The 18,708-nt window shown below is 37.9% G+C and overlaps 2 protein-coding genes across 2 annotated transcripts in view; one reads left to right on the top strand and one right to left on the bottom strand.

Annotated features, from left to right (window-relative positions):
* LOC124788638 (replication stress response regulator SDE2) overlaps nucleotides 1–12,556 on the top strand; it is a 49,277-nt gene extending 36,721 nt beyond the window's left edge. Inside the window, exons 4-6 of the mRNA XM_047255911.1 lie at nucleotides 1,832–2,001; nucleotides 6,583–6,679; nucleotides 12,272–12,556. Coding sequence (XP_047111867.1) covers nucleotides 1,832–2,001; nucleotides 6,583–6,679; nucleotides 12,272–12,416 — 412 coding nt within the window. The 3' untranslated portion in view covers nucleotides 12,417–12,556. The remainder of the gene's footprint in view (nucleotides 1–1,831; nucleotides 2,002–6,582; nucleotides 6,680–12,271) is intronic.
* Nucleotides 12,557–12,867: 311 nt separating this feature from the next.
* LOC124720926 (probable G-protein coupled receptor AH9.1) overlaps nucleotides 12,868–18,708 on the bottom strand; it is a 93,942-nt gene continuing 88,101 nt past the window's right edge. The window contains exon 6 of the mRNA XM_047245892.1: nucleotides 12,868–12,962. Coding sequence (XP_047101848.1) covers nucleotides 12,868–12,962 — 95 coding nt within the window. The remainder of the gene's footprint in view (nucleotides 12,963–18,708) is intronic.

The raw sequence follows: 18,708 nt of genomic DNA, 5'->3' as shown, positions 1-18,708 counted from the left end.
CATCCCAGGTTTGATTTTTATCTTCTATTATGCATTTAAAATTGTTCATTTGAATTCGGATGGCTGGGCTTGTTGGTCTCAAGCCATTTACTTCCAGTGATCGGAACCGATGGCTATTGTATCCTCACACCAAAGTTTACCAGCTTAGCTTCCTCCTCAGAGTGTGCTAGTCTGTATTCTGTGGAGTTTTCATTCTTATACATGCCTCTTCACCTAGGCAGTTTCTCTTCTTGTTATTAGCTGTTGCCATGATATTGAGGCGTATTCCTTTCTCACTTTTCACCATATCTAGCCCTACTGCCGTTAGAATTTTATAAATGACAGTCCTCATTCAGTTTATTTATGCAGACAAGCATATATAAAAATAATTTTTTCAGCACAATACTCTTGTTTGTTTTGAGTAATTGCACCTGATGATGGACATTTGTTAGCCCAAAACCGATTGTGAATCTAAAAATAAAAGCCTTACAGTGGAAGTGATTTCCACATCTATTACAGTGCTGAAGGTGCAGGCACTCTCCCTGTAAGATTATTTGTGCCAGTATTGACAATTTTGTTTAAAATGTTCAAGATATTGAAAATTCCTTAAATTGATCAAAGTCTGTTCTATTTTGTTCTTATAATTTCTTTCTCCTCCCCCTTCCTGCCCTCCCCTCCCCTTCTCTACTCCTCCATATGTGTAAATGTGGGATATAACTGTAACTGCATGCTAGTTCATTCCAAATATGTTCTGGAAAAATCAGGACAGCGGTAAGTGGAGCAGAATGATCCCCATAAATATGATTGCAGGAGACGGCAGAGGTATTACTGAAGTGTCATTTATGTAACATAAACAGAAACATAATGGTCCCTAGGGGTAGGAACAAGAAGTGACAGCTGAGAGGAATTGCTCTGTATACTGATGTATTGTCAGTTGTCATGCAGTTTATGTATGATGTGTTGTCAGTTGTCGTGTAGTTTATGTATGATGTGTTGTCAGTTGTCGTGTAGTTTATTGTAACTTTTTTTTTTACTATGACAGTCATAGAGGGTGTTTTAAAGCAAGAGGTCTGAAAGAATCATAGTGAGGGTGATTTTTACTGTATTTGTTGCTGTTTCATGTCATACTGTCTCTGAGAAGTATTGCAAAGTATTTGTTTGTTTGCAATTGCACTAAAATTGCACTTTGCAGTCTTCTACATTTTCCCTGTTTGCTATGTAGCATTCTGTATAGGTCATTGGCCACAGATACATGGAAAGCATTGAATATTGGTATCTTCATTTTTATTGTGAAAGACAATAGGTATCAGCAGTCATTGTGCACTTGCAAAATGAAAGAACTGGTGCGATTGCACGGTGTTTATCCACACCAACTGTAATGACATATGTTTGCATACTACCATCATGAGATTGCTACCACCATAAAAATAATGTACAAAGGAAATTTAAATCTTAAATCTGTTAAGAAATTTTCAGAGTTAAAGAGAGCAGTCACACTTAATCATTCCTCATAGTAAACAAAGTCAATATGTACCTAGAAGAGAGAAATAAATCAGTACCAAATATCTCATCAAATTTTGTACATAGTGTGATCCAAAGGCTTTCCTAATTTTATAAGTATACTTGTAGCGCATGTGCTACGTATTACTATATAGGTATAACGAAATTGTCATGATTCATTCCTGAACTTTCCATTACTATCTAGGTACCGTTATTATGCATTACTACATATTCTGTCGAGAAACATTTCTGTAACATAATGTTACTTAATTGTTACATTTGCTGTGTAAGAGGAAAGTTATAACCCATATAATGAATGGTGTATTTGGTTTTAACATTGATTTTATTTCAGATTAAAAAACTGGATAGCTCAGCAAGCAGAGAGGGAACAGGAAGCAGCAGAAAGACGTCAGAAGAAACTTGAACGACTGTGCTTGGAACCGAAACATGAATTTAAGGACATAAAATATGAAGAAGAGCGATCTGTGTTAACAGAAAAAGTTTGTGATGCTGTTGAACAAGGTAAATTCTACATTGCAGAGATTTACGGTGTATGGACTCCCTTTTCTTAGAGAAAACTACTTTTGAGTCACAGTTTATCTTTCGAACTGTGTGACATGTTACTCTTTTATTTAAAAAGTAGTGTTAGTTAGGTTCCTGATAGTCGTCTTAGATGTAAATGGAAGCAGATTCATTTATGTTGTTGACCTCTTCTGCAAAAAGTGATAATGAAGTGCAGTAAAAAAAAGTCAAATGAAGCTGAAGAAATTAAATTAGGAAATGAGTCACGAAGTTGGAGACCAGTTTTGCTGTTGGACAGTAGCATGATTGGTGATGGCAGAAATGGAGAGGGTGTAGAATTCAGACTGGCAATGGCAAGAAAAGTGTTTCTAAAACAGAGAAATTCTTTAATATATAATACAAATCTGAGTACTCGGAAGTCTTTTGTGAACGTATTTTCCTGGAGTGTAGCTGTATATGAAAGTGAAATATGGATGGTAAGCAATACAGACAAGATGACAATAGAAGGTTTTGAAATTTGGTGCTACAGAAAATGCTGGAGGTTAAATGGGTAGATGAAATAACAAATGAATAGGTTCTTGGGGTCGCAAATCTGTTGTTAATTTTGGAAAATGTCCCTGCAAGAATGTGTCACTTACCTCGGTAAGCTCCACACATTCTGCGGCCTGATTGATGGTGACACACGAAGTATCTCAGACAATAAAAGCTACGAAGAACTAATTGTGTTTCACTTGTCTTTAGACTACATCATCTTAACTATAATTTTTCAGAAAGTTGACACCACACTTTGGGGTTAGGTTCCTTACTAATTGACATAAATTCTTCGAAGAGTAACTGATCTATATTTTAAAATAGTGAAGTCACAAAAAGCTACTACCAAGCTCATACTATAACTGCAAGTGCACAATTCTGATGCACTATTCATAGAGTACAGTTTAATTGTTGAGCTGGTATTGCACTCCTCAGATCATTCATATAACAGTCACAGTCACAGTAACAGTATGTATCTATATTGAATCCACTAACTCTTGGTAATAAATCATGAAAGTCAAGTTAACTAACAGTCTAAATTTTACGTGATGCCCAGTAACTTGTTATACACACCAAAAATACTACAGAGTTCATTACTTAGTATTGAAATGATGTCTCGAACTGATGCCTGTGTGATGCATTACATCAGCAACAACATATATTCTCAGAAACATTATCCAAACCAGACATAATTGCACATGTCTACTTTATACTGTCAGCAATCACAGTTTGGTAGTATATTACTTTTCAGAGCCACTCCAGACAAACCTTACTCTTTGGTGACTAGATTATGACTTCTTGATAACTTTGCTTCACAAAGTACATTGTCAGGCTCCAGAATGCAGTACTGGCTCTTTTTACATTATATCTTTCACTCAGTGACCAACTCCACTATTGCACAACATTATGCACAAACTCACATTCCTATTGGCCCACCAATTCCTGATTCATTCTTCATGTACATTTCCTATTCACTGTATGCACATTCTAATTACAAGTAAGCAGTGTATTATTATTACATACCGAAAATTTGGGGGTTTAGCTAATTTTCTATACCTCAGAAAATTTTGCAGGTTTTAGCTTGAAATTAAATTGGTAAACTGCTGTTGCTGTATAACATTGTTGTGTACAGTTTTATTAAAATTAGTTCATTGAAATGTATAGAAGTAGACTCACAGGCTTGCATATGATTAAGCATCTCTATATGCCCCCACAAGAAACACCTCTCCTTACAGCATCTACACAGATGCTCAGTACTGCGGCTAAAGGAGTGAAAAACACAATTTGGATCACTGTGTGTAAATTAGTGATGAGCAGTTTTAAACTGACAAGGAAATCACCTTCAGAAACAAGTTTAGGAAATACACAGAAAGAAAATTGCACAATGTAAAAAAAATTATTATAAGTGTAACACTATAAATAATGCCAACAGTTGTACTACGAATAACATTAAAACATAGTGCTACACGGTACAGTTTGTCGGTAGTGGTAAAAATTACATAAAACTGACATAAAAAGATGGAGGATAACACGAAGAAAGTTGCTTAGTCTGTCACGTCACATGTGCACAGGTCAGTGGCCAGTGCATTGATATGTTGTAAACGGGATTCTTTCATCATAAAATACACAGAATTATTAAAAAAAAAAAAAAAATATGTTAATCAAAGGCAGTTCAATGTGACAATGTGTTACAAGGTAAAAGTAAAAGTACAGTTTTGGGAAATACCCACACAGTAAATTGTGTATATATGTTGTACATTTTTGCATGTGTTTATATATTTTGTAAGACCAAGTTCGAGATTAACAACCATATGTGTCTTCCATCTGTTAAAGCAAAGCTTGAAGAACTTCTGTTCATTTAAAATACTTGAAACTCGTATTAAACAATAGAAAATCCAGGATGGAATGTAACAGTGTATGAAAAGGAAAGTTGCTGCTCACCATATAGCGTAGATGCCGAGTCGCAGATAGGCACAACAAAAAGACTGTCACAAATAAAACTTTGAGCCTGTAAAGCATTCGTCAAAAACACACACACACACACACACACACATACACACGACTGCAGTCTCAGGCAACTGTAACCACACAGTGAGCAGCAGTACCAGTGCATGATAGGAGTGGTAACTGAGGAGGCTGGGGTGGGACGGCGGAGGGATAATAGAGTAGGGGTGGTGCACAGCGCAGTGCTGCTGGGGAGCACACAGGGACAAGGTGGAGACAGGATAGGGCAGCCATGTGCAGTTGGAAGGTTAGGCGGTGGGCAAGGGAGAGATGGGGGAGGGGGGGGGGGGGAGAAGAGAAGTAAAAAGACTGGGTACAATGGTGGAATGAGGGTTGTGTAGTGCTGGAATGGGAAGACGGAAGCCAGATGGACTAATGAAACTTGAGGCCATGAGGGTTACAGGAATGTACATATATTGTAGGGAAAGTTCCCACCTGTACAACTCAGAAAAGCTGGTGTTGGTGGGAACGAACCATATGGCACAGACTGTGAAGCAATAATTGATATGAAGGATGTCATGTTTGGCAGTGTGCTCAGCAACAGGGTGGTCCACTTGTTTCTTGGCCACAGTTTGTCGGTTCGTTCATTTCAACGACTGCTTAACTGTCTGTGCCATATGGAACATTCCTACCACCACCAGCTTTTCTGAACTGCGCATGTGGGAACTTTCCGTGCAATATATCATACATTTTTGTAACCCTCCTGGGCTCAACCTTCGTTAGTCATTGTCCTCACCCATCCAGCCTCCCTGTTCCCATTCGAGCACTATACAGCCCTAATTCCACCATCACAACCAGTCTTTTTACTTCTCTTCTTTTCCGCCACCCCACCCACCTCCCCACCTCTCCTCTGCCCTCCGTATAACCTCCTGACTGTGCAAACACCTGCCCTCTTCTCTCTCTCTCTTTTCTCTTTTCTCTTCCGCAGCAGCACTGCACTGTCCTCCACCCCTAACCTGCTATCCTTACCCCTCCCCACTCCAGCCTCCTACTTACTCCCACCCAGTTGCCACTCGCGTCGTGCACTGGTGGTGCTGCTGGCAGTGTGGCTGCAGTTGCCTGAGACTGAAGTCATGCGTGCGTGCGTGCGTGCGTGCGTGTGTGCGTGTGCATGTGTGTCAGTCATCTATTTTTGATGAAGGCCTTACAGGCTGAAAGCTTATTTGTGATAACATTTTTCTTGTGCCTGTCTGTGACTCAGCATCTCCGCTATATGGTGAGTAGCAACTTTCCTTTTCATATTATTGTCGAAACTCATATTAACATCTAAAAGAAAATGTGTAAAGGTATCTGGTCACAAAAACAGTAGTTCAGATCGAAACTTGCCTCCATTATTAAAAAAAAAGTTATTCAGATGCTGTTTCTCATTCATTCTACCAGTGATGGTCTCGGTTTCCTGGGACTGGCTGCCAATTGCTGTCCGCACAAACGAAGTTGACACTTAGTGCAGCGGTTGATTAGGATGATCATAAAGGGGAAATGCCTTTATGGTTGCTCCTATCAGCTACTGTGCTGAGTATCAACATAGTTTGTGCAGACAGTATGACTTCCACTAAATACTATATACATACTGTTATGGCACATACTGAAGCATTTTGAGGAGAAAAATATGTTACGCACAGTTGAACTAAAAGAAGGAAGTGGTAGCCAGGATGGATCTTGATTCATCAAAAAATAGTCAGTTTTGTTATTTGGGGGAAAGGAGTAGTAAAACTTGATCTCATCCAATTATTACATTCTTTATTGGGCATTTTTTTCTCGCTGACTCATCTTAGGGTGTCTTCATTCCTTACTTGATCAGTGCATTTGATCTTCATCAGTCTCCTAACATTAAGTGTGTGCTTCATTTTTATCCACTTTTGATGAAGACTGTCATATTGCCAGCAAGCTGTATGATGCTGAGTTTCTGTTGTGAGGGTTTTGTTACTCTTCCATCAGCTGTATATGAGTGGTTGCACTTCATCTTCTCTGTTAATAGTATTTTTTTGTACGTTTTTTTTGTGTAGTGTACTGAGAATTACATGTTTATACTTCTCATGTGTCTAGGATTCAAGGCATCAACAAGTGGTGGAAATGGCGTGAAGAGAAAACAGGAAAGCAAGGAAATGAGCTCAAAGCCAAAGAAAAAGAAGACATGCTTGTGGTATGTGTGAAAATCATATTCCAACATATGTTCCCAGCTTTTAATTACTCTTCTAGAATAGCCATAGATTTCAAGTGAAGAAATTAGTATAGTATAAAATCTTCTAATTTGTATAAAATTTTGAATCATTTTATGCCAATCAATTTAAAATTTGCCAGTTATCCCAAAGAACAGAATTAGAAATTGCAGTACGTACCAAGCGCAGAGCAAGGTACGGCTAACCATTGCTCTGTGCCCACACGTGGTACAGGAGCTTATAATTTGCATTATGCCATTTTTCACATACTCTTCATGCAGATGCAAGCTATAATGTAGTAACTGCAGTTCAAATGGTTCAAATGGCTCTGAGCACTATGGGACTTAACTTTGGAGGTCATCAGTCCCCTAGAACTTACAACTACTTAAACATAACTAACCTAAGGACGTCACACACATCCATGCCTGAGGCAGGATTTGAACCTCCGACCGTAGCGGTCGCGTGGTTCCAGACTGTAGCGCCTAGAAACGCTCGGCCACACTGGCTGGCAGTAACTGCAGTCACCTAGATGTGCCACACCTGTTTCTTTAGGAATTTCAAATGATCTTTGTCTATGTTTGTATTGTGGGGGCTTCATAGATACTTTTGACAGTGGCTTCAGTCATGAATTGACATTGATATAAACTCAGTGCATTCAAGAATAAATTCATATTGTGTAGTGCAACAACACCTAAAACTTCATGAACACAGTATCTGTCGTTTAATTTATAAGTGACTAGCAATTTCAGCAATGCTTTGCATTTACTGAATAAGAATGGGAACTGGATATTACTCCTAATGGGGTATCCCTACGAACTGTCAGGATGTCAATTTTGGCTCCTCGTTGCGACTTCACCACTTTGGAGGTATAGAATATAAATGAAAAAGACTCCTTTGTTTCAAGATATGGTTTTAGTTGCTATTAAGGTTTTTAACTTTTTTAGGATACTGTTACATAAATTCAGAGTATACAACATTTTTCATGTTTTGGACACACTGTGGTAAGATTATGAAATGGTTCTTTGAATTACCAGTTCTTGAGAGGACAACATGCAGAAAACACTGATCGCTTAAATTGAGTGTGTAAATCAATTGAGATCATTGTTGTGTGGGGTATGAGAAAGGCTTCTCCAGCTGCTACCTGTGCGCATATAGTAGCTTCAGCGACATTATTGCGCATAGTTTTAATTTGCAAATGGGCAGCGTTACAAAATTTTTGGACAATTGAGATTGCATAGTAGCTCTCCAATCATAAGTCAATCAGCTATAATTACAACTTTTCAAATATGTATAGGTTTTGTTAAAACTGACTTTGAAGAAGAAACAAAACAGCACATTGTTGTGTATACAATTTTTGGTAAAATTATATACATCGAGAAACAACGTACAATAAAACTTCTAGATAAACAGCATCCAAGGAGTAAATAAAAAGTCCCCTTTTAAGAAGTGTCCACTATTAAGGAAAGAATAAAAATGCATTGTACAATACAGTACATACAGTGTACTGTATGTATAATAGTACATTACATCTGTATACTGTACTAGTAAATTAGTGAAGATTTATCTTTATTTAAGTACAGTACTACATTAACAAACCCCATACAGTAGTATAATACAGTATTAAAATTTTTTTCATGCATTCTGGAAGGTTGGTTTGAAGTAATCAGAATTTTTTTTCTGATCCAGAGTGTCATTTATAATTGTCTGCTAAATGTGTGTTTCAGCTACTAACATTAAACTGAGTCCCTCTTCATCAATTTTCACTGAAAAGTAGTGTTTCAATTTTCTTACCTTGGAATAAAGTCCAGTGCAGTTATGTCATCATTAGGAACTACAAAAAGTGGCATCTACTTTTGGGAAAATTCACACTTATTTTTTGCAAAATTCATGTCTATTTTTGTCAAAATTTACACCTACTTTTTTATTTGTAAATGATTAGACACACACGTGAAGACAGACAAAGCGTTAGTTCGTTGAAAAGGACTGTTAAAAAAAGTGTCGATTGGGAACTTTTTTACTGGAATGTTTGTTCATGCAGAAACTTTAATACCTTTTTCCCCCAAAATAACCTTCATTGTCTTTGTTTGGCTGTCTTTAAGCTTTCAAAAATGATTGTTCTGTTGAAAAGCTGCAGCATTTTCCCACCCATTACCTGAATGCATCTCCATTTTAAGGCATTTCTAGGGTTGGCCTTTCTCCACCCAATTCAATGATTTCAAAGTCTGCAGACTGTTAATTTTGAACTTTCATGGGCATTCAGCGTAGAAGTAGAACCAATGTACAGTAACTGTATTTTAACGGTAGGGGAAGAATTTCAAGATAGTCGAAAAATTTTACAGATTTTGCTTTCCAGTTGCACACTATTTGGGCACTACAGGCAGGAGTGGCAAATGGCCCCAAGCATAAACAAATTAGAATTTTGAACACTGGGTGGGAAGGGGCGGGGAGAGGAGTATTGTGGGGGAAATGTGAATTTTTCTGGTCCCTAGTCAGCATTGTCTTCATCCTGTAGTCCATTCTCGACATTGTCACCACACCCTTCTTCATGAAGTTCTGGTAGGAGTTCACATACACTAGTTGATGTACTTTCCATGAACAGTGCATCATTGACATTGGCATATCCATCAGATTCTACTAAAGTGTGAATTTCATGCTCATGTTCCTTGGGGTTGTTTTCTTCAAGACCATCATCAATTGCTGAAGCCCTGTTGTAAATGAACCCTGCCTTCTTGAAAGAGCAGTTGATTGTGCTGGATGTTACTTGTTTTAAGGCTGAAGAAATCCACAGAATTTCATCCAATACTCTGATAGATTTTCAGAGTTCATATCCAAATTCAACATTGTCCATTCAAGATCAAATATGTCTCAAGTAAAACACTTTGAAATTTTGAATAAACCCTTGATCCAGTGGTTGGCAACATGAAGTTGAATTTAGTGGCAAAAACATTACTTTCAATTTTTTTTAGTGCAGCATCACAAGAAGAAGTAGCATTATCTATAAAGAAAATCATGTTCCTACTTTGTCTTTCCATTCTTCAGTCAAATGCCAGCTACCATTCAGTCATTGTTGCCCTCATCATCCAAGATAGTTTATTCGCATATCACTCCACCTTGATAGTTTATTCGCATATCACTCCACCTTCAGTTTACTTAAGTCATATCCTTAAACATTTGGGGTGTTGCAGCGTTACCAATACTTAAAGGCTTTTCAAATTTGCTTATCATATTAACACACAGTAGTACAGTGAGTCATTCTTTTGAAATTTTGCCTCCAGAACAGTTTTCACCTTTCAGGCTATTGTTTTACTGGGAAGAGTTCTGAAGAAAAGACCAGTTCCATGATGGTTAAAAATATTTCTTTCTTCATAAGCTTCACAAATTCCTGTTACCCTTTCTTTCCAATCTGACATGATGTTTTCATCCACTGACCTCAATTCACTATAACGGTTAGAAAAGAGATTGTGTGACTGCTTCTAAATTTGTCAAGCCAACTTACAGATGCTTTAAAATCCTGAAGTCCCAACTCCTTGACAGTTTGGAGTGCTTCCTTGCAGATCAGAGGTCCAACAACTTTCAAGTAATTGCTGCAAACACAGCAGAACCATTCAAAAGTCAAAAAAGAAAGAATTTTTAAACCTATTATGTTAGGAAAAGTGCATTTACTGGTAAGGTTACCATTTCCTCTCCATGACTTCAGAATGTCATCCTTGTTTCTTAAAATCACACTGATCTGTGTTTTTTCAACGGCAGACCTCATTGTCGTGCCTCAACCACTGAGCTTTTCCTTTTTGTAGCCATTGATCTCAAACTTTTCCTTCAGTTTCAACTGTTCCTGTTTTTGTAATGTCTTAGCACTACAGTACATAAGCCCCCTTGCTTGAAGACAGAAACAGTGTGCACTTTAACATAAAAAATGTTCAGAAGGATGATACAGATTGTTGCTGTTTAATTTTCAAACATCTTTTCCTTTCACACTGTCTGTTATTTCGAATTTTCATTGTTGGGGATACATTTCAGTGTCTATGACCATTAGTGAAAGTGTTTGCTGTTCAGAAGAATTTTACTACAAAGGCCAGAGTTATTTTACAGGGGAATTTTAAAATGTCCTCTTTTGAGAGGAGTCTGCTATTCGAAAGTGTTCGTTAGAAGTTTTACTGTGTATAGGAGGAACAATCTGTCTATTACTTTACTTGCTCAGCTATCGTAGTTAAAACAAACTGCAAGAAAGAAAATGAAAATGCACATTTTCACAGTATGGCATAACATTTTCTTTCTCTCTGTCAATTTTAACAGAAAACGTGCACATTGATGTTGCATTTCTGTCCAAATGTTATTAGTGTGTGGTGCAAAAACCTGAAGTAAGACAGTCAGGAACTTTCCAAGGTTTTTGGGAACAACGTTAACCATCTTGATGAAAGAATTTGTCTCTGGAAGACGTGTCCTTTTGTCCTCAATAAATTCTGTGGTAATTTGTGACTGAAGTGGTTACTGTTATTGCTTTTTGAGTCATTTGCAGATTCCTGTCATTTTTGCTGTTGTATGATAACAGCCTGATATATGCATGTGAAGGACAAGAAGTTTCTTTGCTATTCTTTCCATTGTAGGTTACAACAGTTATTAGCTGGCAATTTTGACATTTATCGCTTAACAGTGTACTATATATGCATTCTGACCACCATTGGTAGATCTTGCAGATCACTTGCACGGAAATAACAACACTCTGAAATGAAGTGGCAGGCACCAAATTATTGTATGATAAAGGTTATATAAGTTTGATTTGTCTAGAACTTGTTAAACATTGAGAGTCATACAATGACATTCATTTAGGTTTTTGAATTTCAGAACTCACAGTTTTGTTCTGAAATATTGAGGAATGTCACTTATTGTTAAAGAAACTGTAAGTATTGTCGAAATCAAGAGAATGTTGCCAGGCTGCTGTCGTTCAGAGAATTAAGCTTTCTCTTGTACTAGTACTTTAACCTCTTGTATTCTTTTCATGGTTTTCATATAGCAATTTTGTATTATTGTCCATCACTTACATTCTATTTTTGTAATAATAATGCTGTAAACCAGATTTTTCCTAATATTTCATATCATTAAACTTAAGTCACCCAGATTTTAATTTTGTCTGTTGATTTCTTTTAATGAATTATGTGAGTTGTATCTCAACAAATTCTGTGGTAAAATACAACAGTGTTCCATAACAATATTATGAAAAGGATAGTTGCTGCTCACCATATAGTGGAATGCTGAGTCACAGGTAGGCATAACAAAAAGACTGTTAGAAAATGAGCTTTTGGCCAACAAAACCTTCATCAGAAATAGAACTCTCTCTCTCTCTCTCTCTCTCTCTCTCTCTCTCTCTCTCTCTCTCTCTCTCTTGTTGACCAAAATCTCATTCTCTGACAGTCTTTCTGCTGTGGCTATCTCTGCTATATGGTTGGTAGTAAATGTCCTTTTCATAATATTGTTACAATCCATCCTAGATTTTACAATGTTCCATAATATATTTTCTATAGAAAATAGATAAACTTTCACTATTACTCCATATAATTTTGGATTTTTTCCTTCTGTAGGATTGATGCTGATAATGAACTTGACACTGAGGATAGTGATGATTGCCTCAGTGACGAGAATGATGGCAGTACGTCATCAAAAAGTGCTTCTCAAAATGGTTCCAGTCAGTTAAGTGTTGACAAAAGGATAACACAAGCTGTGTAATATTATTGAATCAGTCTCCTTTTAAGGAATCAAGTGATTGTACTGTATGTTTTTGTAAAATAAAATGTGTAAAAATAATTATTATACAAATATATTAACAATTGAATTTGTATGAATAATAAAATAACTATTATTCAGTATTGTTCAGTGGATATTCTTTACCAGTCCCTCCCTTATTAATGCCATAATGAGTCCCTTGCCCATAGTTAAATGGTGCATTGAAAGTTCTTATTGTATGTCATAGTTAAAAGCATTGTGGTTCAGGTTTCAATCTTACAAGCAAGCCAAGATGGTTCTGTCAGCAGAACATGACCATTCCATTTTCCTTTTTTTGGCTAGAAACTTAATTGGTATTGTTTGTAAGGTTTCCAGTAATGATGGGCTATATGATTATAGGAAGGAAACATTAGTACTACATTTAAATAAAATGTAGTATGCAGGAGCAACAGGGTTACTGGTAACTGAAGACCAATAAGTTCATCCAGCAGTGGATGTCAAATGGATGGTGGTGGTGGTGGGGTGGTGGTGGTGGTGATAATGCTTCTCCTGTGTTAAATTTTAAGTGTACAATTGTTCTCTGGAAATTGTGCTGCTTTTGGTAACCATGGTGTTGTGCAAGTCTATTAACCCATTTCTGCCTAGCGTAACATATATGTCAGATAATATCTATTGTTTTCTCTTGTTGCCAACAGTGCATGCATTTGAAATGCCTGTTGTTGTATGTCTCTGTTAAGGAAGCTCTATTGTTGATATTTAAGCAAGTTTCTGCCAGTAGAAAGCAGGATGAGGACAGTGTCTGGTTGTTCATTAACTGAAGACTTTTTCCGAATAAGATTATGACTTGGAATAAGAAGTAAGTACCATTGTCTGAAGCAATATACCACACAATTTTTAAAACTTTTGCTTAAGTATAATGTTAAAGGTGCCAAAATTTATAATATAGGTTAGCCACAAAATGCAGTTCATTATTACGCTTCCAAATCCAATTTTTAATTGTGTGGTGCCCGTATGTTAATACTAGGCAGAACAGTCAATATAATGTTCCCTACTTTCCAAGAGGCCTGTCTATGCATGGAATCCTGGATGTTCTTGAGGAGGAGGAGGAAGGTGCAATGGATATATTTATTGAGCCTTCTGAAGTTAATGTAGAATCGGATGAACATTGTAGGGAAGAAAATGGTGGTGGACAGATAGATAATATTGGACCAAGGCAATTTCATGCTGGTGCAGAAGTGGTATTGACCAACAAAGATAGGTTAGGTGGTGAACATGAAACTGCCTGTTCTCTTGATATTAACCAGGAAATGTCATTCCAGATGAAATAGAAAAGCTACAGATCTCAAAAACTATAATAAGAGATTGGAGAAGGGAGGATATGCAAAGCAATAACGCTTTATTTCCTGAGAATGATCACAGTAAATTGGCAGCTTGTCTCCAGTTCAGTGCTTTTAACTGTTTTGAAATGAATAATAATTAAATTTCTAAGTACTGAAGCTACAAAATACAGTTTTGTTCAAGAACTGCCTAGATCCCAAAATAATACTCAAAGAGACAAAACGTTTTCTAGGAATTCTACCTAGCAGATGATGATACTGGGATTTAGGATTGGACATGAGAAATGAAATTGTGCACAATGTGATGAGAGTAGGCAGATTCGAAACAATTATGAGATTTATTCACTTGTGATAACACACAAATCAATGTAAATGATAAAATGTGTAAACTTTCAGCCTGAGCAAGATTTGGATTATGATGAGAGCATAATAAAGCATTTTGGCAAGCTTGAATGCCAACAATTTGTGAAAGGTAAACCCATTAGATTTGGGTACAAAGCATGGTACCTAAACACAGATGTGTTATCCAGTGTATTTTCAAATACTCCAGGAAACTGATCCACAAAGGAACGAAGTGTACAAGAAAGCATTTGGAAAATGTGCTGCACTTTTGGTTCAAATGATTGATCCACTTCCTGATAAAAGTAAAAATCTGGCCTACAGATTTTATTTTGACAATCTGTTTACATCGCCAACATTGTTGGTTCACCTAAAAGAACGAGGTTATGGTGCAACTGGCACTATTCGTGAGAATCATCCGCTGAAAGAATGTCAACTTATACCCTCTAAGACAATGTCCAAAAGGAATAAGAGGAGATTTTGATTACGAGAGCAGCAAGGAAAGTGGAATCGTTATTGCCAGATGGCTAGAAAATTCTGTAGTAACAGTTGCTTCGACCAGCCATGGGATCAATCCAGTGAATTCTGTGGGCCGATATTCAAAACAAGAGAAGAATACTTGTACCGTGACCACATGTTATTGGAGAATACACCAAAAATACGGGGGAACTGACCAAATGGACAAATATATAAAGTTATATAGAGTCAGCGTCAGAGGAGAGAAATTATGGTGGCCAATTTTTACATGTCTACGGGATGTGTCTGTACATAATGTGTGCTCCTCTATGGAAAGAGAGATACGAATATGCCACAGCTCCAGTTTTGGTGCTACATTGCGAAATGTTACCTGACATCCAGTGGAACAATCCTAGAAGTCCTGGTCTCCCTGCAGGTAGTCTATATCAAGGCAGAGTGCTGCATGGCATCAGATACGATGAAAAAAAAAATCATCTGTTAGTTGTGGTGCCACAGAAAAAAAAGATGTTGTGCTGCTGAAAACTGCAAAGGAACTCCAAGAACAACGTGCTGCAAATGTCGTGTTGAATTGTGCATAACGTGTTTTGTACCATATTACAAAAAGTGAATGCTGTTGTCTGAACATAAAGGTAAATGACGTACAGTGCTTTATTTTATTTACTGTCTTGCAGTTCACTTAAAATGTATGTGGTGGTGGTGGTTAGTGTTTAACGTCCCGTCGACAACGAGGTCATTAGAGACGGAGCGCAAGCTCGGGTTAGGGAAGGATTGGGAAGGAAATCGGCCTGAAACGATTTAGGGAAATCACGGAAAACCTAAATCAGGATGGCCGGAGACGGGACTGAACCGTCGTCCTCCCGAATGCGAGTCCAGTGTGCTAACCACTGCGCCACCTCGGTCGGTTTAAAATGTATGATCTGCCTAGCGTGAGATATATGTCGCACACTCTTTCACTCAAATTATTAATTGCCCTGTTGTTTAGCTTGTTGTAGTAGTTTCATTGATGACAGTGAATCAATAAATATCTTATTTCTAAAAGTCAGAACTGAAACTTAATTCAGGCAGAAATGGGTTAAGATTGTAGTTTACGATAGTTATCCCCTATTTTTATGTTAAGCTCATATTTGACAATCCAACTCGTACATTCTGCAAGAGAAATTGTGGAAATATACATGTCAGTCATCTCTCCAATTTAAATTTCTGTAAACAACACTACACAGTCCTTCAAGGCTGTTCAAAGTGGCTCTTTTTCACACTATTCCTACTTTGCATTTTTCACTTGATCTTCACCATCCCACCCTTCTATCTTTTTATTACTAGCAAAATAATTCACAGGCAAATAGTGTGAACTATTTTGGCAGTTGTAGGGACTTACAAGATGGCAGTCTGATGACTGGTCATATGGCAACAAGTCTGTGTATGTAAAGACAAATATTGGGTGAAGAACCATGCTCTGTTGTGGTTTGGTGTTCATCTTGTTTATGAGCAATCCCCTCAACCATTGTAGTGTATAACCATATATATTGTAATCCATAAATATTTCACATATGTTTACCAATATGTAGTATTGGTTTTTTCATTGTGTTTTGGACCTCAGTGCCTACTTTTTCTGTTTACTACTTGTGTTTTATGTATGGAGTGCACTATCTCAAGCTATCCCTACATCTAATCTATACCACACAGAAACAGTAACAATTTAACTAGCCAGAGCTGGTGTGTGTAAAATCATCTGTAACTCTCTGATATTTGAAGCGCTATCCCAGCATTGCTGTGTTCCATGAAATGGCTAATTATTTCATAAAATAGCGGTATTCATTGTGTTCAGACTTTTAGCACCAAAATAACATTGACTATAATGACTTGAGCTACATAGTTATTTAGTTTTGAAGCAAAGTGTGAAATTTTGCAGTATAGTAGCATCAGGCATTTTAGATTGGGACACTTTGTAGCAGTTACACAGATTTCAAAAATACTTAAATGTGAATTTTAGTTTTTTAATGATGTTATATGTGTTTTAAGTATTGTGAAGTAGACAAGTTAAAGTTAAAACTGATTCACTGTACATAAATGAAACTAACAATTTTAATTAGTTCCGATAAGGGCATTGGCTGATAAGATGCAGCATTCATGTATACAGGAAAACGTGATCTCCAGTGACAAAATTTTGGGGTTTGTTCAGATATATTTTCTGAATATTTAGGTATGAGAGACCCATAGAGTAATAAATGTAATATTTATGGTTTATTTGGTTTGTTACCCCAATTACCTTTTTTGTGAAAATGCTTCATAACAGTTAAAAAACCTATAATATGCAATCACCAAAATGTACAACCCAAAACACAGTAATAAAAGTAAGGACTCTCATAAGTAGACACTCAGATGCAAATGTACAGGGCTATTACAAATGATTGAAGCGATTTCATAAATTCACTGTAGCTCCATTCATTGACATATGGTCACGACACACTTCTACATGAAGGTACCAATAGCCCAGGAAGGCCGCCAACCGCGGGAATTCGCGGCACCCCCATCCCGCCAGCGTACACGAGACCTCCAGGTCACCCTGGACGACGTCGAGGGACTGCAATAATTGGCATTCGCTGTGTTACAGATACGTAGAAAAACTCATAAAGTTATGTTCGGCTGAAGCCGCACTTCAGGTTTCTGCCGCCAGAGCGCTCGAGAGCGCAGTGAGACAAAATGGCGACAGGAGCCGAGAAAGCGTATGTCGTGCTTGAAATGCACTCACATCAGTCAGTCGTAACAGTGCAACGACACTTCAGGATGAAGTTCAACAAAGATCCACCAACTGCTAACTCCATTTGGCGATGGTATGCGCAGTTTAAAGCTTCTGGATGCCTCTGTAAGGGGAAATCAACGGGTCGGCCTGCAGTGAGCAAAGAAACGGTTGAACGCGTGCGGGCAAGTTTCACTCGTAGCCTGCGGAAGTCGACGAATAAAGCAAGCAGGGAGCTAAACGTACCACAGCCGACGGTTTGGAAAATCTTACAGAAAAGGCTAAAGCAGAAGCCTTACCGTTTACAATTGCTACAAGCCCTGACATCCGATGACAAAGTCAAACGCTTTGAATTTTTGGCGCGGTTGCAACAGCTCATGGAAGAGGATGCGTTCAGTGCGAAACTTGTTTTCAGTGATGAAGCAACATTTTTTCGTAATGGTGAAGTGAACAGACACAATGTGCGAATCTGGGCGGTAGAGAATCCTCACGCGTTCGTGCAGCAAATTCGCAATTCACCAAAAGGTAACGTGTTTTGTGCAATCTCACGGTTTAAAGTTTACGGCCCCTTTTTCTTCTGCGAAAAAAAACATTACAGGACACGTGTATCTGGACATGCTGGAAAATTGGCTCATGCCACAACTGGAGACCGACAGCGCCGACTTCATCTTTCAACAGGATGGTGCTCCACCGCACTTCCATCATGATGTTCGGCGTTTCTTAAACAGGAGATTGGAAAACTGATGGATCGGTCGTGGTGGAGATCATGATCAGCAATTCATGTCATGGCCTCCACGCTTTCCCGACTTAACCCCATGCGATTTCTTTCTGTGGGGTTATGTGAAAGATTCAGTGTTTAAACCTCCTCTACCAAGAAACGTGCCAGAACTGCGAGCTCGCATCAACGATGCTTTCGAACTCATTGATGGGGACATGCTGCGCGTGTATGGGAGGAACTTGATTATCGGCTTGATGTCTGCCGAGTCACTAAAGGGGCACATATCGAACATTTGTGAATGCCTAAAAAAACTTTTTGAGTTTTTGTATGTGTGTACAAAGCATTGTGAAAATATCTCAAGTAATAAAGTTATTGTAGAGCTGTGAAATCGCTTCAATCATTTGTAATAACCCTGTACTGTAATGTGATTGCATCACTGCAGGAACAACTCAGCATAGCATTGTTGTGCCACTTTTTAATTGCATTCAGTGAACTCGTACACAAGCAGCATATCGGCCAACTCATCATTTACTACCGTGTATCATTGTTAACGTACTACTAAGAAGGGTGTTAATGGGTTTTAATGTGCTTACTAACATGGTGGGGGGTGGAGGAGAGGGGGGGGAGGGGGGGGAGGGAGCAGAGGAGGAGACGAAGAACTGGGCTGTGATGAATGCAAGTTTGAGG

The sequence above is a fragment of the Schistocerca piceifrons genome, chromosome 1 (genome assembly GCF_021461385.2).
Source record: "Schistocerca piceifrons isolate TAMUIC-IGC-003096 chromosome 1, iqSchPice1.1, whole genome shotgun sequence".
Lineage (NCBI taxonomy): Eukaryota > Metazoa > Arthropoda > Insecta > Orthoptera > Acrididae > Schistocerca > Schistocerca piceifrons.
This window is presented reverse-complemented; position numbering and strand designations above follow the sequence as displayed.